This window comes from Paroedura picta, chromosome 6, assembly GCF_049243985.1.
Source record: "Paroedura picta isolate Pp20150507F chromosome 6, Ppicta_v3.0, whole genome shotgun sequence".
NCBI classification, from domain to species: Eukaryota; Metazoa; Chordata; class Lepidosauria; order Squamata; family Gekkonidae; genus Paroedura; species Paroedura picta.
Window position 1 is genome coordinate 6243512 of NC_135374.1, and position 14108 is coordinate 6257619.

Consider the following 14108-nt stretch of genomic DNA (forward strand, 5'->3'; position numbering starts at 1 on the left):
ACGGAGGAAGCCTACAAACTCTTGGCCTACCTCACAGGGTGTCTGTGCTGGGGAGAGGAAGGGAAGGTGATTGTAAGCCACTTTGAGACTCCTTCGGGTCGTGAAAAGCGGGGTATAAATACCAACTCTTCTTCTTCTTAAGGGAAAAGAATCCTTAAATCTGTACCTGATACCCAGTTTGCCACTTATATGTGAATTCCAAATGTAAATCCATGAAGATCGCAAACGAAAGGCCCTCAGACAATTTTTCCATTTTTTACATTGTTGTCTTTTTTTCTCCACTCCCCAGCGTGCGTACATGACCTCATGGTCCAATTTATCCGCACAACAACCCTGCAAGGGAGGTTAGGCTGAGAAAGTGACATGAATGGCTCTACAGTGCCATCTTTACCCGAGTTATGCGCTTCTAAGTCCTTGAATATAATTATAAAATAAAAGTCCTGAGCCATATGGAAGGGCGGTATAAAAATCTAATAAATAAAATAAATAAAATTAAGTAAATGGCCTTAGACTGGCATAACCGTAATTTGGATGATTCTGCAAGCTAGCTTTCTAGGAGAGAAGGATTTGAACCAAACGCGGTCGTCTAAATCTCCAACCAGTGTGAAACGCTGCTGTTTGTATGGATGAAATTATGGGATGAAATTATTTGTATGGGATTAAATTAACAAAAGAATTAACATCCGGAAGAAGTTCCTGACAGAGCGGTTTCTCAGTGGCTTCCTCGGGAGGTGGTGGGTTCTCCATATTTGGAGATTTTTAATCAGAGGCTGGAGAGCCATCTGACGGAGAGGCTGATTCTGTGAAGGTTCAAGGGTGTGGCAGGTGACAGTGGATGAGCGATAGAGTTGTACGTGTCCTGCATGGTGCAGGGGGTTGGACTAGATGACCTAGGAGGTCCCTTCCAACTCTAGGATTCTATGATTCTAACTGGCTGAGAAACATACTTAGATGCAAAGCTGGTATGCGACCTTTCTCCCTTGAATTTCTCAGGCAGTATGTAGCTTGCTTTTGCAAGGCATGGAACATCTTGTTCCTCTCTATATTCCTGGGACCATTATACTTGCGGGACCACGTCTCTCTGTATTTCCCCAAAAGTGTTCTAAGATCAAGAGAGCACAATTTGCCGAAGATCCTGGGCTCCAAAGAGTTTGGCCTCAACCCTCTTCCGAATGAGATCAGAGCCTTGCGGGACCAGGAACGGTTCCGCCGGGATTGCAAAACAAGATGTGTTCCACCAGGCTTATGGTTGAAGCCCAAAACAACATCAGAATTACGCTGGCCTTCCTGCCTCAATTTATATGTCAACCGGGGCCCTCCCACATCCTCTCTCCGCCTTTTCCAACAAGTATAATATCTGGGCAGTCAACGCTGGGACAGTGGTTTAGATTTTAACTGCATTTAAATTAGGACTCCTCCACATTTAACCCAACATTAGTTTATACTAGTAACATATTTATACTAGTAATAAAATATACTGTTGTGCAAAAATATCCTCTAGAAAACTGTTAGGGAAGAGGGCCTGATGGAGCAGGAAGATTAACTGGGAAGCCAATCTTCAATCTCGCTCTAGAGAGCCAGTTTGGTGTAGTGGTTAGGAGTGCGGACTTCTAATCTGGCATTCCGGGTTCGAATCTGCACTCCCCCACATGCAGCCAGCTGGGTGACCTTGGGCTTGCCATGGCACTGATAAAACTGTTGTGACCGAGCAATAATATCAGGGCTCTCTCAGCCTCACCCACCCCACAGGGTGTCTGTTGTGGGGAGAGGAAAAGGAAGGCGACTGTAAGCCGCTTTGAGCCTCCTTCGGGTAGGGAAAAGCGGCATATAAGAACCAACTACTACTACTACTACTACTACTACTACTTCTTCTTCTTCTTCTTCTTCTTCTTCTTCTTCTTCTTCTTCTTCTTCTTCTTCTTCTTCCTCTTCCTCGCTTTGAATTACCATTTAATGCCCACGCATTTGGGGCTAGGTGATTGCTCCAAGTCGTTGAGTGGTGGCAGTAGCATTTCGATCCGGCACTGGCTTACACCTACTCCAATGATCCTACTCTTGCCCTGGCCTTGCTGGGAGGAGTAAGAATGGCTCATAGCTTCTCACACTAGCTACTAAGGCCCACCCCAGCCCTGTGATAGCATATTCACAGCAGGCCTGAAGGGAAGGCGGGGAACAGAATCCGGGGCAAGAGCCAGTATTGGTCCAGAGTGAGGGATAGTCTACCAATGGGCAAAAGACAGTCTGGTTTGTCAACAGTTGCTGGGCAGATCCTTTGGGCTGCTTTTTCCCTATTGGTTGAATCTCCCCCACTCAGGGCCAATCACCTCCTTTTTTAAGAATCCTGTTGTCGGACAGTACCCCTGGCGTTTTATATATAGCATGATGATGATGATATGTATTTTGCTATGGTATAATCTCCTCCAGGTCAAAGGAGACAAGCTGGAAAATAAAATGAAATTGTCGATAAAATAATCAAAGAGGTCACTTACCCTTCGCTGAAGGGGTTCTCCCCGGGAATGATGTGGGTGCTGTCCGTGCCCACGAGGAACTTGATGCGATCGTAGAACGATAGGAGGTTCTGTTGGGAGACGGGGGGCTGCGTCTCTTGGATGATGTCCAGGGGATCGGGAGAGCCCTGGCAGAGGGTGCTGGCCTGGCACAGGGGCTGCAGGCAGCAGTCGGGATCCATGCAGTCCACCAAGCCATCTAAGTACAGGACAGGGAGGAGGGGGAAAAAAAAGAGGGGGGAACTTGTTAGTAACAGAGAATTTTTTTTTCATCTGGGGTGTGAAAGCCAGCTCCAAGCACTGGGAGAATTCAGCTTGATACCAAAGGCCGAGCGTCCAAGAATTGAGGCTGGAGTAGACTCTTGCGAGTCCCTTGGACTGCAAGGCGGACAAACCGGTCAGTCCTAGAGGAGATCAGCCCTGACTGCTCCTTAGAAGGCCAGATCCTGAAGATGAAACTCAAATACTTTGGCCACCTCCTGAGAAGGAAGGACTCCCTGGAGAAGAGCCTAATGCTGGGAGCGATCGAGGGCAAAAGAAGAAGGGGACGACAGAGAATGAGGTGGCTGGATGGAGTCACTGAAGCAGTCGGTGCGAGCTTAAATGGACTCCGGGGAATGGTAGAGGACAGGAAGGCCTGGAGGATCATTGTCCATGGGGTTGCGATGGGTCGGACACAACTTCGCACCCAACAACAACCAAATCTGGAGCTACAGGAACGTCGAGTGATACGTTGAAGGCAGAGTCTATTCAGTCCAAAGCACAGAAACATAATCTATCAGAAAATTGTTTTAATATTATTATTATTATTATTATTATTATTATTATTATTATTATTACTATTACTATTATATTGACATTTATTTTGTGCCCTCTCTCTCCAAGGACTCGGGCAGATTACAACAAACCAAAACGGCAAAAATAAATATGTAAATACAAAGTAGGGAATTCAACGAAGTTGAATTAGATTTTAACACATGAAACATGGAAGTTAAGTACCAAATTTGCACAGCTCTCTCTGTCATATGGGAAGAAGGAAGGCGGAGGGCCATACAAAGAACTGCAGTTCAAGTAGGATATTGACAGGTTGGGACGTGTTCAGAAAAGGGCTGGTTGGGGAGTTGGAATCTATGGCTCATGAGGAGAGGTTGAGAGAGCTGAGTATGTGTGGCTTGAAGAAGAAGAGGGCAAGGGGGGATATGATTATGATGCTGCTGGTATTGTTAACCGTTCATTCGAGACCGACTCTTGGCGATCCTGTGGCACAACTGCCGCCATGATTTCCCATCTTGCACTGCTTCTTTTAGCTGTGTAATGTTCTGGCCAGTGTCCAGTTTGATCAGCTTGGTGGCGGTCCCCAACCTTTTTGCGCTTGAGGACCGTCTCTGGGGGAGAGCCGGCGGACTGGGTGCTGCGCACGTGCAGCGGCTGCATGCAAACACGCACGCGCAGTTGCCACACATGCGCGTTTGCCCCAGCATGGGGAGCTAATGCACAGTTGTTGCACATGCGTGTTTGCCCCAGCAGGGGGAGCTAATGCACAGTTGTAGCACATGCGCGTTTGCCCCAGCAGGGGGAGCTAATGCACAGTTGTTGCACATGCGCATTTGCCCCAGCAGGGGGAGCTAATGCACAGTTGCCTCACATGCGTGTTTGCCCCAGCATGTGTGGCCAACCTCCCCAACCAGCAGTAGGTATTGGAAATATGATAGATCGAACAGATCGACATTTAGCAGCCAGGCTGGGCAGGTGTGCTTCAAGAGGACCTGCCAAGAGGCACACAGCAGAACGAACGTCATACCTCATATTTCTTCCTCTCTCTCTGCTGCTTTACTTTACTTTTTGCCTTTATCCCGGTCAGGTGTAAGTATGACAAAAGGTCTTTGCCACGGTCATCTTTAGGGCTTTTAAAGTCTCAAGAAAATGGCTCTGGGATTCAGCTCCCCTGCCTCTCTCCGACTTTTAATGGGTGTTACGGGATTACGCTCCCGTCATCTTGGGGAAATTTAGTAGCTGCTTGTGTCACGAAGCCTCCGGAAAGAAATACAGGAGGACTTAAAAATTTCAAGTCTCTAAACAGGGACAGGCGACGGCATCAATCTTTTCCTTTCGTTTTTAAGCACGCTTTGATTTTCTTTTAAAACAAAATCAGATACCGCCTTGGCGTCAGCCAGGAGAAATAAATTATGCTGGATTGAACAGCCCCTTCCTAATGCCCTGTGATCACTTTGGTTATTTTGCTGGGAGTCGAAAGAATAAAACCACACGTCTAAAGATGTCTCTCCTAGCAAGGGAAGCTTGGCGCGTCAAAAAAATAACAACTTTTTTAGCAATGAAAAGTCCTATTGCATCTGGTGGATTGCACGTTCCCTTGTGGACCTTCCCATCGGCCGAGATCAGAGATATTCTGTCGATCCCCAGTTAACTGAGTTGAGGAATCCTGAGACTGGACAGGTGGCCCTTGGGATTGTGGGGGCAACCGCTGGACTGTCCTTCATCCTTGTTACGGGCCAGGAGTGGGGGAAAAAAAATTCAGATTCATTGTTCCTTTCACAGAATCACAGAATCATAGAGTTGGAAGGGGCCATACAGGCCATCTAGTTAGCCATGGCTGTTTCAAACGCTCACGTGAGGGCTGTGGAGCTAGGACTTCTGGGTAGAAACTTAGCCTTCTAACACTGTCATACACAAAACACACAGGCGCCATTCACATCAGTGAATACGGTTGTGATACAGTTGTGGTGTATATAAATTGGTTTTTTTCCCAGGGTTTCCCAGTTCAGATCTGCCTCTTGTCCCGCCATGCCGATCTCGCTCTTTTCCGCTGCTCCAGACAGGCCAACGCTCTTATCTCGATCTACCCCGCAAGGCTGTTGTGTGGATGGCGCCCCCCGGCCAATCTGCTTGCCCTGCTGCAACCCCTGTGAAAGGGTCGTTCAACCCCCAAAGGGGTTTTAAGTCATGTTCTTTTTGCCAAGGTATATCTGAGGACGTGTGCACACGCATGAAAACATATACCCAGATTTAAACCTTGTTGCATTCTGGATTCTCACTTTGTTCTGCTGCTCCAGATCGACATGGTTCTTCACCTGAATGTATCACCCAGGAGAGGGAGAAGGTCCGGGGGGGAAACAACACACAAGTACACGGGACTCTGATCAGGTGCCCCTGAGGTTTTAGACCTTGGGACCTTGGAGAAAAAACAATAACAAACCCTCTTCTTTTTTCAGTTCTCCTTCACAGACACGGCGAGCACAGCTCGGATCCAAATATTTTACACATCTGGCTGTGGCCAACACTATGGCTGCCTTGAGCCCGCGGTAAATAGGAAGCCTTGCCACGGTATCTGATTTCGTGCGAGAGAAAGAAGAAAGTGGCCTTTGTTTTACAGCCCTTATTCCTCGCAGAGAGAGAAAGGGAAATTGGGGTGGGCAGAGGGAGGGAGGGAGGCGTTTCTCTCCTTCCCCCCTCCCTTCTGCCAAATCTTGTTTTGCAAGAGAAGCAATTTGGGCTAGTTAACGCACCAGATGTGCAAAACCATCGGAGGAATTCAATAAAATAAAATAAATAAAAACCCCAAACTCTGATCTGTTTGAAGCAGAGAGTCCAATGGCTTGGCTTGGCTTCCCCGGTGCCTCTTGCAAGAGCACAACCTGCGCACTTTACCACTGGCTGGAAGGGAAATGAGGGGCAGTGCAGACTTCCAGGATCAAATTAGGCATTCCTCTGTCTGCCTTACAACAAGATCCATCTAAACCTCTAATCCAAGCCTCAACGGTCCACCGGCGTTTTCTTTGTAGCAAGATAAGCTGCTTCCGATAGTCCATAGTTTATGAATGGTCACACTTTATATATATACTAGGGGCAAAGCCCGTTGCGCTCAGGAATACAACGGGCACTAGATTGGGGGTGGGGTGGGGTGGGGTGGAAGAACTCTGTGGATTGCCTCTCCATCCCCCCAGGACCTTGAGAGGCTGCAGGTGGCTGTTAGGGAACTCACTGGCAGGGGCAGCTCTTGGCAGGGATCTGCAGCCTCCGAGCCTCGGAAGCAAGTGGAAGGAAGAGGGGGTGGTCAGGGGTGGGGGAAAGAAGGAGATTGGCTGGCCGCAGGACAGACAGGCAAGGCAGTTGGAGGAGGAGACATTCAGGGGCGGGACAGCCACCCTGAGTGGGTGTTAAGCGCTGAGTGGCACTTAAGCTATGAGACCAGCTCCTCCTCCTAGGCCTTACTAGAAATATTAAGGGGGACAGATATATAAATCTTGCCTGACACTGCTCAGGATGGAACAATGGGGTACATTCAAAAAGGTGCTTTCCTACTAAGGTCACAAGCACTTCCAATGGTGGAATGGAGTGGTGGCTTTTGTGGATTCTTAGCACTTAATGCAAATGGCCACTTTGCCCCCAGTTCTGTTTGTGACCCTCATGAACCCCTGAGAAGAGAATGTGGGAAGGAATTAGTGGAATGAAATGTGAGGGGGAGTGGGGAAAGCCACTTTTAGAGAGCTCCTCTTTGCCTGTGTTTTCTTGGAGCCAAAAAACTAAACACATCCACCTATCCATCTATATACTATAAGCCACCCATGGCCCCCATCTGCGGATAGCTAAATCCACAGATTGGGGCCGTGCTGAAGCTAAACAGACCTTTCAGCAAACTTCGGACCCTTCCCAGGTTAGCAGGAAAAATGATAAAAAAAATACCACCCCACAAAAAAAATATGCACACACAGACACAGAGAATACCCTTCATGGCCAAGGTATAGCAGCCTGGGATCAGTGGTAGTACATTGGCCTGTAAGCCAGGTTGGACCTGGCGGTGACAGAACAGCCTGGGAGTCACAGTAGATGGTGTGTGTGAATCCTGTGATTTCCCCTCCTCCCAGCCAGCACTCTACTGCCTGTTTGCTGGAAGGCAGTTGAGGAGTGCAGCAAGAGTGTGTCAGGGGGTGTATAAGTAGGGTGTGGGGATAAGGGATTGTCAAGGATGGGGGTAGATCGGGACAGCCCCAAAGGTTGGGGGTGAGAGGAGTGCCAAGTTGGAGTAGGTGAGGAGAGCAGCAACGGGGTCTGTGTGTGTGTGTGGGGGGGAAGGGTTATTTAATGCCAAGGGTGGGGAGAAGTGGGGTGCCAAAGTTGGGAGGGTTAGTGGAGTACATAGGGTGAGGGGGGTAAACAGAGAGAGCTATAAAAGTGATGGTGAGTGAGGAGATCAGCGAGAGTTGGGTAAACTGAAGGGCAAAAGAAATGGGAGGTAGGCTGACACATTAGGGGAATGGGAGAAAGGTAGGGAAGGGGTTAGGTTAACAGAGAAGGGGAGCAGGAGGAAGAGGGCAAAGATTCTTAGAGAAGGAGGAAGAGGGAAGGAAGCATGCACTCTAAGCAAGTTTCTTGTGCATCCCCCATTGTCACATTTAGTCATTCACCCACCTCCCCCTGTCCATCCATCAATCCCTCTCGTTCTATCCATCTATCCATTCATCAATCTCTTCTAGCAATCCATTCATCCCTCTCCTTCAATCCATCCTTCTCTTTCCATCCATCCATCCATCCATCCATCCATCCTTCCTTCCTTCCTTCCTTCCTTCCTTCCTTCCATCCATCCATCCCTACTACAACTTGACAAGAGGTTACATGGACACACATCCATCTGTTTGACCATCCATCCATCCATCCATCCATCCATCCATCCATCCATCCATCCATCCTTCCTTCCTTCCTTCCTTCCTTCCTTCCTTCCTTCCTTCCTTCCTTCCTTCCTTCCTTCCTTCCATCCATCCATCCATCCATCCATTCCTACTACAACTTGACAAGAGGTTACATGGACACACATCCATCTGTTTGATCGACCATCCATCCATCCATCCATCCATCCATCCATCCATCCATCCATCCATCCATCCATCCATCCATCCTTCCTTCCTTCCTTCCTTCCTTCCTTCCTTCCTTCCTTCCTTCCTTCCTTCCTTCCTTCCTTCCTTCCTTCCTTCCTTCCTTCCATCCATCCATCCAATCTCTACTACAACTTGACAACAGGTTACATGGACATCCACCCATCTGTTTGACCATCCATCCATCCGTCTGCCCATCCAACTGCCCGCCCGTCTGTCCGCCCACCCATCCATGGTGTAGCTCCATCCAAAACCCGCTGTAATCTAACAGCTAAGCTTGGTAAATGCCTGCATCCGTCCCCCTTCCGTTTCTTCAGTTCATTTCCATATGCCTTCATAAGCCTTTCTATACTTTGCCCGTCTTCATTACTGATATTGCCGGGTAATTTATCTCTTGACATGTTTTGTGCTATTTATACGCTACACACAATTGACACCAAGAAGGCATAAGTTTAAATGGCAACAGTGCTATCGCATTTCATCAGCTGAGTGGAGAGGGGAAAAAGAGGACTGCAAGAATCCTCTCGGGAACGAGGATTTTCAAAATGAAATAGTGTTCCCTGGAATCTGGGAGCTTTCGGCGTCCCGCAGGTCTTGCAAAACGGGAGCTCTTCCGCCAGGTCTATGGTTGAGGCGCGCATGATGAGGAAGTTCTGATGGGTCCCCCAGTGTTAAGAGCCTAAGCACTCACTATGTTATCTACGCTCCCTTCCCCTACTCCTGTGTTAGATTTCTGGGGGGGGGGGGTTAGCACAGTGGTTCTCAACCTTCCTAATGCCGCGACCCTTTAATACAGTTCCTCATGTTGTGCTGACCCCCAACCATAGAATCATGTTCCAAAAAAATGCCAGGGACACAGCCTATTATGTTGAATGCCATAATGCCACTTAATGGGATGACCCAATGTGCAGCCTGGAACATTCGACCCGAGATGTCACAGTGAGGGGCTGGTATAGAAACGGAATGAATGAATGAATGAATGAATGAATGGATGAATGAATGAATGAATGGATGGATGGATGGATGGATGGATGAATGAAATAAACCAAATCGGTGTGACCACCTACCTCCGTCATTGTCTTTCCCATCGCCGCATGCCGTCTCCATGGAAGTGTCACAGCCCGCGCCTCTCCAGCCCAGCTGGCAGACGCAGTGCCACCCGTTCACGTCCAGCGTGCACCTGCCGTTGGCGTTACACAAGCCGGGGCATCCCTCTGTGTGGAGAAAAGGAGAAGACAAGTCCTGTTGCACGGCGAAGATGAGGAAGCGGTGGGGCTGGTGGGATTCCAGAGCAATCAATCTAAGCCAGAAGTAGTCAAACGGTGGCTCTCCAGATGTCCATGGACTACAATTCCCATGAGCCCCTTCTAGGGGCTCAACGGAATTGTAGTCCATGGACACCTGGAGAGCCACCATTGGGCTACTGCTGATCTAAGCACACAAGTATTTGCCCAATCTTGCTTTTAATTCCGTCTATTCACCTGTGTGTTTTCCTTCAGGGCAGCTGATGGAAGAGGCTTAGAGAGTAGTAGGGTTAGTGGAATGAAGATTCATAGAAACCGGCTTCTTGGTTGTTTCCCCCCCTACCGTGAAATCCTTCTTTTTATCTCATGGAAAGGTTGGGTGATTTTTCACAATCATTTGACCTTCATGAGCCTTTGACACCCTGGTAAACCAGAGGTGCCTTTTCTTACATTTTAAAAATGACGTCCCCACCCTCCATTTTCATACAACAGATTTCATAGACTGTTACAACAAACTCCATGAGAAAGGAAGATTTGGCCCACCCCAAAGGAATTATTATTATCCATTTTTTAGAGCCTCTTGTGACGCAGAGTGGTAAGGCAGCAGACATGCAGTCTGAAAGCTCTGCCCATGAGGCTGGGAGTTTGATCCCAGCAGCCGGCTCAAGGTCGACTCAGCCTTCCGTCCTTCCAAGGTTGGTAAAATGAGTACCCAGCTTGCTGGGGGGGGATGGTAATGATTGGGAAAGGCACTGGCAAACCACCCCGTATTGAGTCTGCCATGAAAACGCTGGAGGGTGTCACCCCAAGGGTCAGACATGACCCGGTGCTTGCCTTTACCTTTACCTTATTATATTTTTAGACCATCCCAGTCTAACAGGAGTCTTGGGAAGGCTAACAAAAATTAAAGTCAGTACATAAAATATAGAACTAATTCCATTTAAAACTGTCAATTAAAAGAAAAATGTGTTCTGTCAATAAGAACCCGAGGAATGGCTGGAACCAGACAAATAGAAAACCCAGGCCTAGATGAAGGGTGGGGGAAAGGAAATGTTCCAGAACTGCACATGGAATATTTTTCACAGATTTTGCATGAACGCGCATAATGCAAGAAATTTAACAACCATTTTGAGCTCTCCATAGTCCACTATGTATGATTAATTCAATCCCTTCAATGGCTTTCCGATGACTTGGATCTTCCATTTTTGTTTCTGTCTATTCATAAATAAATAGCATACCTTGTTTCATACCAGTATCTTTTCAAAAAGCTGACAGCATTGAGAAACCCAAAGGTCCAATCGTTTAGGAAAAAAGGAATCGATCCATTAAGCAGAATGCAATGGCTTCCTTCCGTTGGCGGAAGGAGTCCTCCCGTTGGCGGAAGGAGTGCTTCCGCCTGATAAGGAAGTAGTACTGCAGTTAGAAGATGCTTCCTTCAGCACAAGGTAACTACTGCATCTAACTCGCTGACATTTGGTGACATCAACAAGGTATTAGAGATACAGTAGCTTAATGAATTCGTTTTTCATCTATTCTTATATATTCCTTGATTTCTAGTTTTGTACATCTTTGTGCCATTATAGGTTAGGATCTTGAGATAATGAAGAAAGTTTAGGAATATGAGATAATGTTAAGAGGGGAAATAACAGCTACCAACCTTTAGCTGCCAGGTCCCACCCCCGGCCACGGATGGGGGATGAGGAGGGATACAGTTGCCAGATCCTGAAGACTAGAGGGTGGAGTCTGGGGAGGACCAGGATCTCAGTGGGGTACCATGCCAAAAAGACCCCCCCCCCAAAGCATCCACTTTCTTCAGGGAAATTCATCTCTGTTGTAGTTGTGAATTTCCTGCATTCTGCCGGGGGTTGGACTAGATGACCCTGAAGGTCCCCTTCTAATTCTAGGATTCTATGCGCTGTAATTCTGGGGGATCCCCAGGTTTCACTCAGAGGTTGACTTCCCTGCCCTGATCACATGCTTTAATTTGAACAGAATTCCCAGATTTAGCAGGTTTCCATCAAATATGGAAACAATTACTCCGCATTAGATTCCACTGCTCTTAACCACTCTCAAATAGCTTCAGGTGAGTAGCCGTGTTGTTCTGAAGCGGCAGCAAAAAGTTTGAGTCCAGTGGTAACGAAGTTTTATTCAAGGTATAAGCCCCTCCTATAATTTGTTCTAATCCTCCCCCCCCCCACACATATGAAACATTTAAGGAAATCTGTTCCAATCTGAAGGAGTGGACATCTGGACATACCTCATCATCTAGTTCCATAACTTTTGTCAACTTTTGGGCCCTAGACTAAGGTGACCAGATTGTCCCACTTTTGGAGGGACATCTGGGGGCACCTGGCAAATTGTACTTACGTTGAAATTTAAAAAATATATATATATTACAATACTATTTTTGCATTCTATGCATTCTATGTTGCTCCATATAGACCAAATTTTAAATCAAGAACCCCTCTGGTCAATGGTGTCCCGCTTTACCAATGTTAAAATCTGGTCACCTTATCCTAGACTCAAACTTCTTCTCATGCCTGGCAATTCACAGATCTTGCTTACTGCCTAAATCCAAACTCAGTTATAATCTCCTATAGCCAGTTTGGTGTAGCGGTTAAGAGCGGCAGCTTCTAATCTGGCGAGCCAGGTTTGATTCTGCACTCCTCCAGATGCAGCCAGCTGGGTGACCTTAGGCTAGTTGCAGTCCTGTTAGAGCTGTTCTCACAGAGCAGTTCTGTCACAGCTCTCTCGGCCCCACCTCCATCACAGGGTGTCTGTTGTGGGGAGAGGAAGGGAAGGTGACTGTAAGCTGCTTTGAGCCTTGTTCCGGTAGTGAAAAGCAGCATATAAAAACCAACTCTTCTTCTTCTGCATCTTCAGTCTAGCCAGCCCTTCCTGGACATTAACCCCACCCTACCACCATCTCTGTACCTATATATAGTGGTTGAGGATATTCTGTTTCTTGTATCTGACAAAGTGTGCATGCACATGAAAGCTCATAACTTGAAAAAAAAATTGTTGGTCTTAAAGGTGCCCCTGGACTCATAGAATCTTGGAGTTGGAAGGGACCTCCAGGGTCATCTAGTCCAACCCCTGCAGAATGCAGGAAACTCACAACTACCTGCCCACCCACAGTGGCCTTAATCCCAGGACGCAAGCTTTGTTCTCGAGTAAAAGAACGGCTTCAGCAAAAACAGCCACCAAAGATGCATTCGGGGGTGAGCAGTGGCACAGTCAAAGGTAGCCAGTTCTTTCAATTGTATGGTGACATTCCCCCCCCCCACCTGTCTAGTGAGGCTGTTTACCCAGATTAGCAAGTGATTACTTTGCAGTTTTTCAAGAAGGGGTCGCTGGAATAAACCGCTGCTAATGACCTGGGCAATTAGAGCTCTTTAATTAGTCCCAGTCATAAGCCTTCAGAATCCCCATAGAAAGCTCCTTCTGCAGAAATTGTAGCCCCAACTGAGATCGGATTTAAAGATTAGGGGGATGGACTGGTGGGAGAAGGGGGGATCCGTTTATTTCTCTCCCTCAGGGAGGGGCAAAACAGGGAAGCACTTCCTTTCCCCTGGAGTTTGGCGGGAAAAGGAATTGGTCCAGATGGTCAGGACAAAAACTGCAAGGAAAATGAACAGAGAGACCTAAAACAGTTCCACGGGGCCTGCAAGGAGGGGTTGTTCACCTGGCCTAAGATTGAGGCCCAGAATCCACCAACATACCTGGCCTCCCCTACCAAGCCACCAGAGAGCCAGCTTGGTGTAGTGGTTAGGAGTGCGGACTTCTAATCTGGCAACCTGGGTTTGATCCCCCCGTTCCCCCACATACAGCCAGCTGGGTGGTCTTGGGCTAGTCACAGTCCTGATAGTGGTGTTCTCTCAGAGCAGTAATATCAGGGCTCTCTCAGCCTCCCCTGCCTCTTTATGATCTGCGTCTCCTAGTAAGGGAGGCGTCCAAAATCCCTCCTATGTTCCAGATGGTGTGGGCTGTTTCCAGCTGTATCCTGTCCAAACAGGGGAGGCACTCTTCCTCTTCTGGCCCCTTCCTTCCCAGCCAGAGGACCTCTGTTAAAATTCACGTGGCTTTCTCAGACCCACTCTGTCACAGCTCCCAGGCATCTGGGCAAAGATTCAGGTGGTGTCTCTTCTCCCAGCGAATTCAGGGAATTTTAATTTGGTCCGAGGACCCAGTTTTCTCTGTCTGAGATTCAGAGTCTTCATCTCATTCACCCAAGGTTTCCTGGGGAGAGGGAATTGCTATAAAGTCCGCTGTGATGTAGCCATGTCCACAGGGCCTTGGTTGCTTTGCTGGACTGGATCAGCCGAAGAGAGGAATCGGGTGTCTCTCTCCAACTCTGATCAGAGCAGCCAATTTGAAGATTTCAACTGGAAACATGTTAATAATGAAGAAAGGCTAGAAGACAAGAGCCATGGCCATTTCAAATAGTGCATGCAACTCACGTGACCAAG

The 14108-nt window shown here is 47.7% G+C and overlaps 1 protein-coding gene across 14 annotated transcripts in view; it reads right to left on the bottom strand.

Moving 5' to 3' along the window:
* Positions 1 to 14108, bottom strand: part of TENM4 (teneurin transmembrane protein 4) — a 1513397-nt gene that overhangs the window by 76144 nt on the left and 1423145 nt on the right. For all 14 annotated transcript variants that reach the window (XM_077341303.1, XM_077341304.1, XM_077341305.1 and 11 more), the window contains 2 exons: positions 9463 to 9609; positions 2490 to 2706 (listed from right to left, as the gene is read on the bottom strand). In XM_077341303.1, coding sequence (XP_077197418.1) covers positions 2490 to 2706; positions 9463 to 9609 — 364 coding nt within the window. The remainder of the gene's footprint in view (positions 1 to 2489; positions 2707 to 9462; positions 9610 to 14108) is intronic.